We start from the raw sequence: 14,606 nt of genomic DNA on the forward strand, positions 1-14,606 counted from the left end.
ATTCTAGTATTTCATTTATTTCAGGATATGTTTTTCACCCAGTTACATTTTCATATATACGGGAAATAGCGTGGTGAGCATCAGTGTGTTTCTCCACAGACAGTCTGAAAAATAATAACAAAAGGTGGCCATGTGACATCTTCAAAGATCTGGAATGATCAGTTCACTGAAAGGGATCAATAGTAATCCAATCAGCTGTGAGTTTGGCCCCGCCCCCTCTAGAAACCATCAAACCGGGTCTCTACTATACACCACGCCTCCACCAGGAGGGGGAACCTGAGGACCCGGTGCCCCTCAGGCTGGAGAGGATGTCTGGATGCCACCAGTCCACCGTCAGCAAGATGGTGGACAACTGGAGTGCCAAGGATCTGCAGAGCTCATGGGTCCACAGGAAACACTGAAGCAAAGAAGTGAGCATGGAGGAGGAGGAGGAGGAGGAAGACACAGCTCTCCAAGGAGGAAGAGGAGGGAGAGGAAGACACTGCTCTCCAAGATGGAAGAGGAGGAAGACACTGCTCTCCAAGGAGGAAGAGGAGGAAGACTCTGCTCTCCAAGGAGGTTTGGGGCAGAATCAAAGTAATATAATAATATAATATAGTATGATATAATACAATACGATATAACATAACATATAACACACAATATAATATAATTTAATATAATATAATATAATATAATATAATATAATATAATACAATATAATATAATACAGTACAATACAATATAATATATAGTGTCACCTTGAGCTTCCTCCTGGCGTTGAACTTCTTCAAACATTCCACCGTCTCCTGACGGTGCATACAGGAAGCTACAGTGGAGCGATGCTGGAGGGGGGACGGAGGGAGGGAGATATGAATGGCGGGGTGGGAGAGAGAGGGGGATGGAGGGAGAGAAAAAACATATCAATACCATAGAAGCAACTCCATGAGTTTTCAGGATGCTAGTTCTAGTAGTTCTAGTATACGAGTTGTATATAATACTATAATACTAATTAGTTAGGTCAGCCTTAGAGATATCCAGTTATACTAGATGTTGTAGAGTAGTTATAGCACAAATACTAGTGAGCACCAACGCCACAAGTTTTAAGTATGCCCTAAATATGAGTTGTACTAGTAATACTCGTTGCAGTAATAAATGCGAGTTAGCAGTACAAGTTAGTGATACTAGTAGACAGTACTAGCTAGTCGTCGAGCTCTTACAGAGATCCAGTTGTACTAGTTGTAGATAAATACTTTCTTAGGGGTCTTACAGAGATCCAGGGGTGCTTGAGTGCCTCAGCCGCTGTGATGCGTTTTCCAGGATTGATCGTCAGCATCTTATTGATCAGATCTTTGGCTTCAGGAGTCACAGTGTCCCACTCTGGAGAGGGGAACTAGGGATGGATGACAGAGGAGGAGAAGGAGAAGAAAAAGTAGAAAAAAGAGAGGCAGAAGAAAGAGAACGTGAGGGAGAAGAAGGAGAGAGAGAGAGAGAGGGAAGGAGAAGGAAAAGGAGGACAAGAAAAGGGAGAAGGAGGAGGAGAAGAAGGAGAAGTCACCTACATCGTAGGAACATGTGACTTCCATCATAAGAACATGTGACTTCCATCGCAGGATCATTTGATCTACGTCACAGAATCATGTGATCTACATCATTGGATCATGTGACCTACATTTTAGGATCATGTGACCTACATTTTAGGATCATGTGACCTACATCACAGGATCATGTGACCTACATCGCAGGCTCATGTGACCTACATCGTAGAAACATGTGACCTACACTGTAGGATCATGTGACCTACATCGCAGGATCATGTGACCTACATCGTAGAAACATGTGACCTGCACTGTAGGATCATGTGACCTACATCGCAGGATCTTGTGACTTCCACCGCAGGATCATGTGACTGACATCAGAGAAACATGTGACCAATATTGTAGGATCATGTGACTTCCATTGTAGAAACATGTGACTCACATCATGGAAACATGTGACCTTCATCATAGGATCATGTGACCTGCATCGAAGGAACATGTGACCTACATCATGGGATCATGTGACCTACATCATGGGATCATGTGACCTACACCGCAAGTTCATGTGACTTCCATCGTAGAAACATGTGACCTTCATTGGTGGAACATGTGACCCACATCGTAGGATCATGTTACCTACATCGTAGGCTCCGGCCTTGATCTGCTGGTAGAGTCGATGCTGGTCTTCATCCCAGAATGGAGGGTACCCCACCAGCAGGATGTAGAGAATCACACCTGGAAACACCAACATCACATACAACAACTAGGAGTTAGGGAAGAGATGGGAATTATGTCGAGATAACCAGACGGAGTGATCAGGTCTGGTCAGCTATCACTCTGAAGGGTTTTTTTTGTGATAACGACCGTCTGGATGTAAAGAGAGTAGAAGAGAAGGGTAATACAGTAGAATAGAACCAAATAGAATATGGTAGAAGAGAACACAATATAATAGAGTACAATAGAATATAGTAGATTAGAATACAGTAGAGTAGAAACTGACCGCATGCCCACAGATCCACAGCTTTTCCATACGGATCTTTCCTCAGAACCTCAGGTGAAAGATAACCAGGAGTCCCTGCAAAGCCTGCCACACACACAGACACACACACACACACACACACACACACACACACACACACACACACACACACACACACACACACACACACACACGCATGCATGCACGCAGACGCACGCAGACGCACACACACACACACACACACACACACAATGTAACTTTAAAAAGTAACTCAATATTTTAATGATGTTTAGTCGTTTCTGAAGCTAAAAGCTGGAGCTTTTATGTTGACACTGCTGATATCTATTGCTGTTTGTCCAGAGAGGAATTCACACGTTGAGTCTGTTATAACTCCATCTTTTATTTCTCTAGAGTCATAAAGAGTGACATAGAGCCATGATATAGTCGAATAGCGTCCTATAGAGTCATATCGGGCGGTTTTGCGAACACAGATTGGGCCTAACCTTAAAATAAGTCACACTTTTAATCTGGACGAACTGAAACGGCATTTTCTCAGTCATGGTTTAAAGTTGTCTCAGACTCGCCCTCGTCTTCTTTTCTGATTTCCAGAAGGAAGATGAGAGCTAATCTAGGTCTAAGTGAAGGTTTAAATTAAACCCGACCAGGGGCAGGTTTATCTTTGGATTAATGGACGCGGGCCTTCTTGTTGACCTTGACAATAGAAACCACGAAACCACCCCATAGAGTTATATAGAGTCATGCAAAGTAATTTAGTCATACAGAGTTATATAGAGTTATATAGAGTCATGCAAAGTCATATAGTTATATAGTCATACAGAGTTATATAGAGTTATATAGAGTCATCCAAAGTCATATAGTTAAATAGATATAAAGAGTTATATAGATTCATACAAACTCATATAGTTATATAGATATAAAGAGTTATATAGAGTCATACAAACTCATATAGTTATATTGTCATATAAAGTGATAAAGACTTATACAAAGTAATATAGATATGAAGTCATAAAGTTATATTGTCATACAAAGTCATATCGTTATTTAGTCATATAGAATTATATAGTCATACAAAGTCATATTGTTATGTAGTCATATAGTTATATAGAGTCATACAAAGTCATATAGTTATATAGAGTCATACAAAGTCATATAGTTATATAGTCATATAGAATTATATAGTCATACAAAGTCATATTGTTATGTAGTCATATAGTTATATAGAGTCATACAAAGTCATATAGTTATATAGAGTCATACAAAGTCATATAGTTATATAGTCATATAGAATTATATAGTCATACAAAGTCATATTGTTATATAGTCATATAGTTATATAGTCATAGAATTTTATAGTCATACAAAGTCATATTGTTATATAGTCATATAGTTATATAGAGTCATACAAAGTCATATAGTTATATAGAGTCATACAAAGTCATATAGTTATATAGCCATATAGAGTCATATAGAGTTATATAGAGTCATGTAGTTACATAGTCATAGAGTTATATTGAGCCAAATAGTTACATAGTCATATAGAATTATATAGTCATACAAAGTCCTATTGTTATATAGTCATATAGTTATATAGAGTCATACAAAGTCATATAGTTATATAGAGTCATACAAAGTCATATAGTTATATAGAGTCATACAAAGTCATATAGTTATATAGTCATATAGAATTATATAGTCATACAAGGTCATATTGTTATATAGTCATATAGTTATATAGCGTCATACAAAGTCATATAGTTATATAGTCATATAGAGTCATATAGAGTTATATAGAGTCATATAGTTACATAGTCATATAGAGTTATATCGAGTCATATAGTTACATAGTCATATAGAGTTATATAGAGTCCTATAGTTACATAGTCATATAGAGTTATATAGAGTCATATAGTTACATAGTCATATAGAGTTGTATAGAGTCCTATAGTTACATAGTCATATAGAGTTATATAGAGTCATATAGTTACATAGTCATATAGAGTTATATAGAGTCATATAGTTACATAGTCATATAGAGTTATATAGAGTCATATAGTTACATAGTCATATAGAGTTATATAGAGTCCTATAGTTACATAGTCATATAGAGTTATATAGTCATTCTGAGTCAAATCGTCATACAGAGTTATACAGTCAATTGAACTAACCCAACCAGTAGTAATTGAACTAACCTAAACAGTACTAACTGAACTAACGTAACAAGTAGTGATGGTATTTACCGAACCAGGCCTGCTGGTCTCCTTCCACTTCGATGGCCAGGCCGAAGTCAGCGAGCTTCACTGCGGCTCCTTTAGATTTGGAGGCCAGAAGCAGGTTCTCTGGCTGGGATACAAGATTACACCTCAGATTAGCTCCATGACAAACCACAGATTAGCTCCAGCGGAGGTGGTTTAAGGGGTCAGGAAGTGGTGTAGGAAGACAGGAAGTGGTTAAAGAGGACAGGAAGTGCTTTCGGAGCGCAGGAAGTATACTGCAAAACAGACAGACAGGTTGTACCTTCAGGTCTCTGTGAACAACACCCATCTGGTGACAGTGAAGAACCGCCTCCAAAATCTGCTGAATACAGTGACTGTCGGGCGAGAGAAAACATGGTACAGTCCAAAACAGATAGCTTGACAGACAGATCCATTTTTCCCACAACAGGGATATTCGCAATTTTTCCTGGGAGGAACCTAGGATCAAACCAGCAACCTTTTGCTTACTAGATGACCTGCTCTACCTCCTGAGCTACTGCCCTAGATAGATAGATAGATAGATAGATAGATAGATAGGTAGATAGATAGATAGATAGATAGATAGATAGATAGATAGATAGATAGATAGATAGATAGATAGATAGATAGATAGATAGATAGATAGATAGATAGATAGATAGATAGATAGATAGATAGGTAGTTTCTCACCTGGCGTCTGCTTCACTGTAATATTCTCTTGCAACAATATCTTCAAATAACTCTCCGCCAGTTACACTGAGAGAGAGAGAGAGAGAGAGAGAGAGAGAGAGAGAGCGAGAGAGAGAGAGAGAGATGAAGAAAGGTGGAGGGCATCGTGATGCAGAACGAAAAACTCAGATGTCGACATGAATAAAAGACCCAGTGGGTCAGGATGAGCGGCTCCAACGGAACCCGTCCAACAACAGGAACCTAATGGTGGGACACAGGAGGGTCCCAGCTCGGAGAAGTACCCCCCTCACCTCCCCCAGGTCAAGGAGCCTCCATGTTCCATTTCCTTCGGCCCCAAGCAAAGAACCAGAACCAGAGCCGTGGCAGGTCAAGGGCCCTCTTGGCTCCAGTTGGACGATGATGTGGACGGATGACCCTTGCGGCGACCTGAAGGGTGACGTAGACCAGAAGCTCCGGACACCAACGCCCATCGTCAGAGGCACGCACCATGACCCCGCATGACGGACCAGGCTATAACCAGTCAGCTGAGGCAGGAGCTGAGGTCCTTCAAGGTCCAGTTCAAGGAGACACGTGAAAGGGAGAAAAACTCCGTCATCTTATCATTAGGGAAGGACCTCGGTTGAAGAGTCCTGGGTCGCCCGTGAAACGGACCAAGACGGGGAAGCGGAGGCAGAGGACGCCGTCCACAAGGTTTGAATCGCGGCCGCGGCTCAGTGTGCCGGCGGGAACGGTTGCCTCTGGGGGGGTCCGCCTCGGCGGTAGCCCGGCAAGCCCTGAGACGACATCGCCCCAGAGCAAGAGCCTCCAACTGGCAGGGTAAACCACCGGTTTTTGGTCAGAGAGAGAGAGGAAATCCCAGACAAGGACCTCAGCGGGTTGCTGGGAAAGTGCTAAGGAGTGGGAGCTGTAGGAGGACCAAGGGGGGGCGGCTCAAAACCCCACGGACCACCGAAACACCCAACAACCACGGGTCACATCGTGATGATGAGTGCAGGTGCATCGGCAGATTTATATGACATCATCAACACCCATTAATATGAGAGATAGGCTGCAACGGAACAGAATAGAACTGAATAGATTGCAACTCACAGGTCAAATATGAGGTAATGATGTCCCTCCTCCGAAATACTGTCATGGAGACGGACTGAAAGAGAGACAAAGACAAAGAAAGAGGGAAAAAGAAAAAAGGAAAGAGGGAAATATGTAAATACAATACATTTGCCATCATACCATGTATCTTCAGTATACACCGCGTTCCAAATTACTATGCAAATTATATTTTTCTCTGATTTTCCTGCATAGTCGATGCAAATGAATTTTCAAGTCATCAACTGTTGGGGTATAATTCAAATGTTATTGAACAAACCTCCCAATGATAACAGTATTTTTTTCAACGATAATAAACTCAAAATGCACTGTTCCAAATGATTATGCACAACAGAGTTTCAAAACATTTTATAGGTTGTAAAGAACTTAAAATGGTCATTTGTTGAATTTGCAGCATTAGAAGGTCATATTTACTGAAACCAAAAGCTATTTCAATCAAAAACATCTTAACAGGCCAAGTTACATGTTAACATTGGACCCTTCTTTGATATCACCTTCACAATTCTTGCATCCATTGAACTTGTGAGTTTTTGGAGAGTTTCTGCTTGAATTTCTTTGCAGGATGTCAGAATAGCCTCCCAGAGCTGCTGTTTTGATGCAAACTGCCTCCACCCTTTACGCCCATAGCAGCCAATAACACAGACGTATTCTACGCAGCATGAGATGGTGCATTGTCAGGCATGAAGATGATTTTGTAACGGAAGGCACGGTTCTTCTTTTTGTACCATGGAAGAAAGTGGTCAGTCACAAACTCTATATACTTTGCCGAGGTCATTTTTACACCTTCAGGGACCCTAAAGGGCCCTACCAGCTCTCTCCCCATGATTCCGGCCCAAAACATGACTCCGCCACCTCCTTGCTGACGTGGCAGCCTTGTTGGGACATGGTGGCCATCCACCAATCATCCACTACTCCATCCTTCTGCACCATCCAGGGTTGCACGGCACTCATTGAATGAGTCTTCATGTATTTCTGGGCCCACTGCAACTGTTTCTGCTTGTGAGCATTGGTTCGGGGTGGCCCAATAGTAGGTTAATGCTCAACTGCAAGCCTCTGGAGGATCCTACACCTTGAGGTTCACGGGACTCCAGAGGCACCAGCAGCTTTGAATACCTGTTTGCTGCTTTGTAACGGCATTTTAGCAGCTGCTCTCTTAATCCCATGAATTTGTCTGGCAGAAACCTTCCTCATTCTGCCTTTATCTGCACCAACCCGTCTGTGCTCTGAATCAGCCACAAATCTTTTCACAGTACAATGATCACGCTTAAGTTTTTGTGAAATATCTAATGTTTTCATACCATGTCCAAGGCATTGCACTATTTGAGGCTTTTCGGCAGCAGAGAGATCCTTTTTCTTTCCCATATTGCTTGAAACCTGTGGCTGCTTAATAATGTTGAACGTCCTTCTTAAGTAGTTTTCCTTTAATTGGGCTCACCTGGAAAACTAATTATCACAGGTGTCAGACAGATTGATTTCAGTGATCCAAAGAGCCCTGAGACACAAAACCATCCATGAGTTTGATTGAAAAACAAAAAATGTAATGTTTAGGACACTTAAATCCAATTTGCATAATAATTTGGAACGCGGTGTATGTGCATAAACCAAACCTGTCTCACTCTCTCCCTGTCTCTCTAACTCCCTCTACGCACCTCCATTGACCTCTACAGACCCGCACAGCATCCGGAATGCTGGCTTCACCTTTATCTCATCCCCCTTTTCTCTCGTCCACCTCTATTTCATGAGGATCTCCATCCCCCTTTCCTCTTCTGAACACCCTGTATTGCGTGTGTGTGTGCGTGGGAGGAAAAAAGGTTTTGATACCCTCACCTAAGGAGACTGTTGCTTAGCAACACACGCACTTGCACACACGGACGCGCGCGCGCACACACACAGTTATGTAATCTGTTGAGTATTGGTGTTGTCTAAGCCCTGTGCACTGATTGGCTGCTGCCTGCCTGCCTGCCTGCCAGTCTGTCTGTCTGTCTGCCCGTCTGTCTGTCTGTCTGTCTGTCTGTGGCCCCCAGGGACAGGACCCCTGAGAACGGCCCTAAGGGCCCCGCAATTGCCTTTTCAACTGCCAACTGAATTATGGTCACATTTTGTCAATATCCGTGACGGGGATTAATGAAGTGTATCTTCTACTCTTAACCCTTAACTTAACATAACCTAACTCTTACCTATGCATTTAGTATATTTTTGCCAAAAGTTTCCTACAAAAATGGAGTGTGCACAACGGGTGTGCAGGGTGTGCAGGGTGTGCAGGGTGTGCAGGGTGGGCTGGGTGGGCTGGGTGGGCTTCACGTTGAATGTGTACAACAAGTACCAGAATGCCAGAGGCCTGGTTATGGAGGCCCTAAGAGCTCAATGTGCTGCAACTTTAGAAAACACATGCAAATAGACAAAACACAAATGCAAAAGCTATAACATAACAGAGGTGAGCAACAACAGATGCACTGATTTAGCTGCAATAAAATGGAAGTGGATCCACATCCGCCCTGGACTGGTCTGATTCTGGACTCCCTACCCACCATGGACCGGTCCTGATGCTGGACTCTCTGACCAACCTGGACTGGTACTGATTCTAGACTCTCTACCCACCATGGACTGGTCTTGATGCTGGACTCTCTGACCAACCTGGACTGGTCCTGAAGCTGGACTCTCTGACTGCCATGGATTGGTCCTAAGGCTGGACTCACTATCCACCATGGACTGGTCCTGATTCTGGACTCTCTGTGATCACCCTGGACTGGTCCTGATGCTGGACTCTCTGACCACCCCGGACTGGTCATGATGCTGGACTCTCTAGCCGCCCTGAACTGGTCCTGATGCTCGACTCTCTGGCCACCCTGGGCTGGTCCTGATTCTGGACTCTCTGACCACCCTGGATTTGTCCTGAGGCTTGACTCCCTGACCGGCATGGATTGGTCCTAAGGCTGGACTCTCTATCCACCATGGACTGGTCCTGATACTGGACTCTCTGACCAACCTGGACTGATTATTCATATCAACTGTCTGATGGGTTTGCCGTCAGTTACAAGAGCACTGGAGGTAAAGTAGTAAAGTTGTAGTGCTCGGGTAGTAATGGTACAGGAGTATAATTGGTCGTACTCACCAATGTTGTGATGTTTGAGTAAGCGGCAGATTCGAGCTTCGCGATCCAACTTCTGGTGGTCTGACCAACAAAACAAACCATAACAATGATAATCAGTAATAAACAACAAATCCAATGCAATGTGAATCAGGACAAACGGATTTAAAGTTAGTTCAGTGATTTTTTGGGGTTTGTGAGTCAAAGATTCACTCTGTTGTCGCACTCCGGACACATTTCAAAGACTTGTTTTTGACTGTTGCGTGACTAACTACTGTATGAGTGGACTATAACAATAAAAAACTACTACTATTTATATGTGTTGTGTAGTGGCAGAACAGAGGACGCTCTGCCTGGACCCACCTCGAGCTGAAAGCTTCTTGGTGTTGATGATCTTTGCGGCGAACTCCTGCGCAGACAGCACCTTGACACAGCGGCGCACGGTGGAAAACGCTCCCCTGGAAACGAAAGAAGACGGATGGAACCAGATCAGAACAACTCTTGAGTTCAACAGCAGTTATTAGTAGTTATTAACGTTCGTCATGTTGGGCTCATTCAACGTGTCAGGAGCAAAAGCGCTGCGCTTCTTTGTCTGGGCTTTTAGCTTTTTTTTGGATTTTCATTGTTTTGGACGGTTTGTAAGGGTTTTCAGGGCTATTAAGGTATTTAGGGTTTTTATTTTTACTAGTCGTTACTCCCTGTAGCAGCAGTCCCCCAGTAGGACTATGGAGTCGCCAGGTGCACCCCACCTACTTGCTGCAGGAAGGAGGTGCACTCTGTTAGAACAGTCAGATCCTCCCTCTGCTGACTTCTTATATAGAAGCTGCCTATAGGTTGCTGACTATAAAACCTGACTATAGGACTGCATGGATGCCATTAAGCTTGCTACTGTGGTTGTCTGTTCAGTGAACTTGCAGCGCTGACAAACACAAATTAGACGCTAATGAATCTGCCAAAATTACACAAGTTGCTCCTCCATTTCAAAAGTCGACGCTCGCCCACTTGCCGATTCTTTTGGCCTCGCCATCGTGGAGGCGCACAATCTCATTGGCTGTTGAAAATTGCCATTGCAATTTTAGGCTTTGACACGCACGCACCAAATGATTGTGGAAAGACTAGCTCAAACATGTTTGAGTGAATCGTGACCTGGACGATTGGGGCCACATGGAGACAGATTTAGGTCTTTCACTCACTCACACACACACACACACACACACACACACACACACACACACACACACACACACACACACACACACACACACACACACACACACACACACACAAACACACACACACATCGATGACAGCTACGACTCTACAGCGCCACCGCCCTGTACTACCCTGGACTTTCAGCCCGATCTCAACTTGTTGCCAAATTGGCCTTGGAAATCATGTAATGGTGGTCCCATCTTAACCCTAAACCTAACCCTAGAATAGGACTATATAGAACCAGATTATATACAACCTGCCTATGGAACCAGAATATATAGAACCGGAGTCTAACCCGCATGCTTGAGTATGGTACCTGACTATAGAACCTAACGACATGGAACCTGACTATGGAACCTAACCATATAGAACTGGACTTTATCCTGCATGCCTGCATATAGAACCAGACTATATAGAACAGGACTTTAGAAAACCTAACTATATTGAACCTGACTATATAGAACCTACACTATATAGAACCTGACTAAATAACCTGACTATATAGAACCTGGCTATAGATCCTGACTCTATACTGCATGTCTGAGCATATAACCTGAATAAATAGAAATTGATTTGATCCTGCATGTCTTACTATAGAACCTGACTATCCTGCATGCCTGAGTGGAGAACTGGATTATATAGACTAGACCTTACTATATAATCTGACAATGTAAAACCTGAATATGTAGAAACTGCCTCTCTACCTCCAAGCAGCAAAGGGACAATCTCCGCCCACAAAGCCGTTATGTGGGACTATAGAACCTGCCTCTATGGAACGAGCCTCTCTATAACCTGCCTCCACCTCCAAGCAAAAAAGTGGCGTTCTCTGCCCACAGAGCTGTTATGCAAGACTATAGAATCGGCATGTAGAACCGGACTATAGAATTTGCCTCTGTGGAATGAAATTATAGAACCTGCCTCTACAGAACCCGTCTCTATAGAACCTGCCTCCACTTTTAAGCAGCAAAGTGATGTTCTCCAGACTATAGAACCTGCCTATACAGTATAAAATAAGTTGATTATATAGAACCTGACAATATAGAACCTGACTATGGGACCTGACTCCATAGAACCTGAGTATGGAACCATATTATAGAACCTACCAATATAACCAGAGTGGGTCATCTCGTCCCCAGCTCCTCCTTGTACCATGCTGAAATGTCCTTTAGCAACACATTTAACCCCTAACTGCTCCCTGGACACCACTATGTGGCAGCGCACCGCTCCTAGACATATGAGATACTAAAATGGGTAAATGCAGAGAACTTATTTCCTCCCGAGGGATTAATAAAGTAATACATATATACAGTATTAATATATAACCTGACTCTATTCTGTATGCCTGAGCATAGAACGCGACTATTTCCTGCATGCCTGCTTAACAAGCCCATATAAAACCTGACTCTATAGAACCTGCCTATAGAACCACATTATGTAGTACCTGACTTTATAGATTGGGATTCTATCCTGCATGTCTAACTATAGAACCTAAATATAAAAAAACGGACTAAAGAACCTGGTTAGTTCCTGCATTCCTGCCTAGGGAACCTGCCTTCATAACCAGACTATATACTGGAGACCTGCCTCTATAGAATCAGCCTCTATAGAACCTGGCGTGGCATTCCCTGCCCACAGATTAGTTATGTAGGAATATTGAACCAGCCTCTATATAGCCTGGCTCTCATTCTCCAAGGACTATAGAACACGCCTCTATAGAACCTGCCCACACCTGGCGAAGTGCCATTTTCAGCTCACGGAGCCGTTATGTAGGACTGTAAAACCAGATTCTACCGAAGCAGCCTCTAGAACCTTCATCTATAGAACCTTCCTCTATAAAACCAGCCTCTATAGAGCTTGCCTCCACCTCCGTGCAGTGAAGGGAGCGTGGGATGAGGTCAGGTAGGTGTTATACTCTTTTTCTTCCTCTTGCTACTTTCTTTACGCTGCTCCATCCATGCAAATAACTAGAATAACCACTATAACCCCGACTATATACTGTATAAGCTGCCTTTATAGAACCAGCCTCTGTAGAAGTAGCCTCCACCTCCCACCTCCGTGGGACTATAGAAGAAGGCTACTGTATATAGAACCGGTCTATAGAACCTGCGTTTATGGAACCTGCCTCCTCCTTCAAGCATTCGTTATGTAGAACTATAGAATCAGATTATAAAGAAACAGATTATATAGAGCCTGCCTACAGAATCCGCCTCTATAGAAGCTGCCTCTCCACCTCCAAGCAGTAAAGTGGCGTTCTCCGCCCACAAAGCCGCCATGTGGGACTATGGAACCTGCCTCTGTAGAACGAGCCTCTATAGAACCTGCCTCCATCTCCAAGCAACAAAGTGGCGTTCTCTGCCCACAGGGCTGTCGTGCAAGACAGAACCAGATATAAAATTGATATATCTGTATCCAATTTGCCCCCATAGAACCTGTGTCTACAGAACCTGCATATAGAACCAGAGTATACAGAACCCACCTCTATAGAACCTGCCTCCACTACCATGCAGCAAAGTGACGTTCTCCAGACTATAGAACCTGCCTATATATAAGTAGATTAAATAGAACCGGACTATATAGAACTAGGCTCTATTGCAAATGCTTCCACCTCCAAGCAGCTAAGTGGCGTTCTCCGCCTACAGACCCGTTATGTAAGACTCTTGGCGGCCGGTGAGGCGGTGGGTGGAGTGTGGGATGAGGTCAGAGAGGTGTTACACTCCTCTTTCTCTCTCCACTTTCCTCATGTAGCTCCATCTATGTATAGAACTAGAATCCCCCCCCCCCCCACACACACACACAAAACCGACATTCTATATCCTTCTGGAATTATCGAATCTACATCCTAGCTTTGGGAGATTCTTGATCTTAATAATGGGGAGCTATAGATGATCAGCTTGTTTATTCCTTTGTTAATAATGATCTTTAAAAACGGTGCAAAGTACCAGAGCTTGAATATCAGCTATAGTATAGTATACTAAATTTGATATATATATATGTATATACACACACACACACACACATACACATTCACACACTCATACATACAATATACATTATACTGAACCTGGCAGACTAACCCTCCATTTGGTGTTGGACCAGGAGTAACTAATCCAAAAGAACAGAAGCAGTCAACTAACCTGCGCTGCTTGGTAACTGAATAGTCAAGTCTAATGATCAGATCTAATCTAATCAAAAAATTTTGTCAGAACAGTGGTTCAGAAAAGGGTTTAGTTCAGCAGTTAATCCAATCTAATAATCTCATACGACCAAACAATCAAGTAATACTTCTTCCATCAGCAGTGACAAAATCGAAGCATGGTCTTACTTTCCCAGCTCTTCGTAAAGTTGATATTCCTCCGTGAAGCGGGTGCTGATGACCGTTGCCATGGCGATGTGGTGGGGTGCTGGGGTCAGCTGCGACTAACTACCTGTTCACTGCCCTGACCAGACGGAAAGTCGGACGGAGGAGGATGGATGGAGAGAGAGAGAGAGGGAAGAGAGGAGGATGGATGGGTGGGAGAAGCTGATCTGCTGTGAGAGAAGCTTTCTCGCCCACATTCACCTCATCCCATCATCCCCCCATCCTCCAATCACATCTCTCTCTCTCTTTCTCTCTCTTTCAGACAGTGGTATGGTAACCATAGCAACTGCCTCCTCTTTCTCTGGAGAGCAACACGCACGCGCACACACACACACGCACACACGCAATGAGTACTGAAGCTGATCAGACTGATATTAAATATTACAAAGGATTTTTATTGATT

The 14,606-nt window shown here is 43.3% G+C and overlaps 1 protein-coding gene across 1 annotated transcript in view; it reads right to left on the reverse strand.

Moving 5' to 3' along the window:
• LOC307239828 (calcium/calmodulin-dependent protein kinase type II subunit alpha) overlaps nucleotides 1-14,229 on the reverse strand; it is a gene marked incomplete at its 5' end in the record, with an annotated part of 26,304 nt that extends 12,075 nt beyond the window's left edge. Inside the window, 11 exons of the mRNA XM_080013404.1 lie at nucleotides 741-824; nucleotides 1,250-1,372; nucleotides 2,158-2,252; nucleotides 2,518-2,601; nucleotides 4,755-4,857; nucleotides 5,032-5,104; nucleotides 5,439-5,504; nucleotides 6,528-6,582; nucleotides 9,658-9,717; nucleotides 9,997-10,091; nucleotides 14,168-14,229. Of these exons, the coding sequence (XP_079869530.1) occupies nucleotides 741-824; nucleotides 1,250-1,372; nucleotides 2,158-2,252; nucleotides 2,518-2,601; nucleotides 4,755-4,857; nucleotides 5,032-5,104; nucleotides 5,439-5,504; nucleotides 6,528-6,582; nucleotides 9,658-9,717; nucleotides 9,997-10,091; nucleotides 14,168-14,229 (900 nt within the window). The remainder of the gene's footprint in view (nucleotides 1-740; nucleotides 825-1,249; nucleotides 1,373-2,157; nucleotides 2,253-2,517; nucleotides 2,602-4,754; nucleotides 4,858-5,031; nucleotides 5,105-5,438; nucleotides 5,505-6,527; nucleotides 6,583-9,657; nucleotides 9,718-9,996; nucleotides 10,092-14,167) is intronic.
• Between the last annotated feature and the right edge of the window lie 377 nt (nucleotides 14,230-14,606).

Source organism: Zeus faber (genome assembly GCF_960531495.2).
Source record: "Zeus faber genome assembly, chromosome: 14".
Taxonomy (NCBI): domain Eukaryota; kingdom Metazoa; phylum Chordata; class Actinopteri; order Zeiformes; family Zeidae; genus Zeus; species Zeus faber.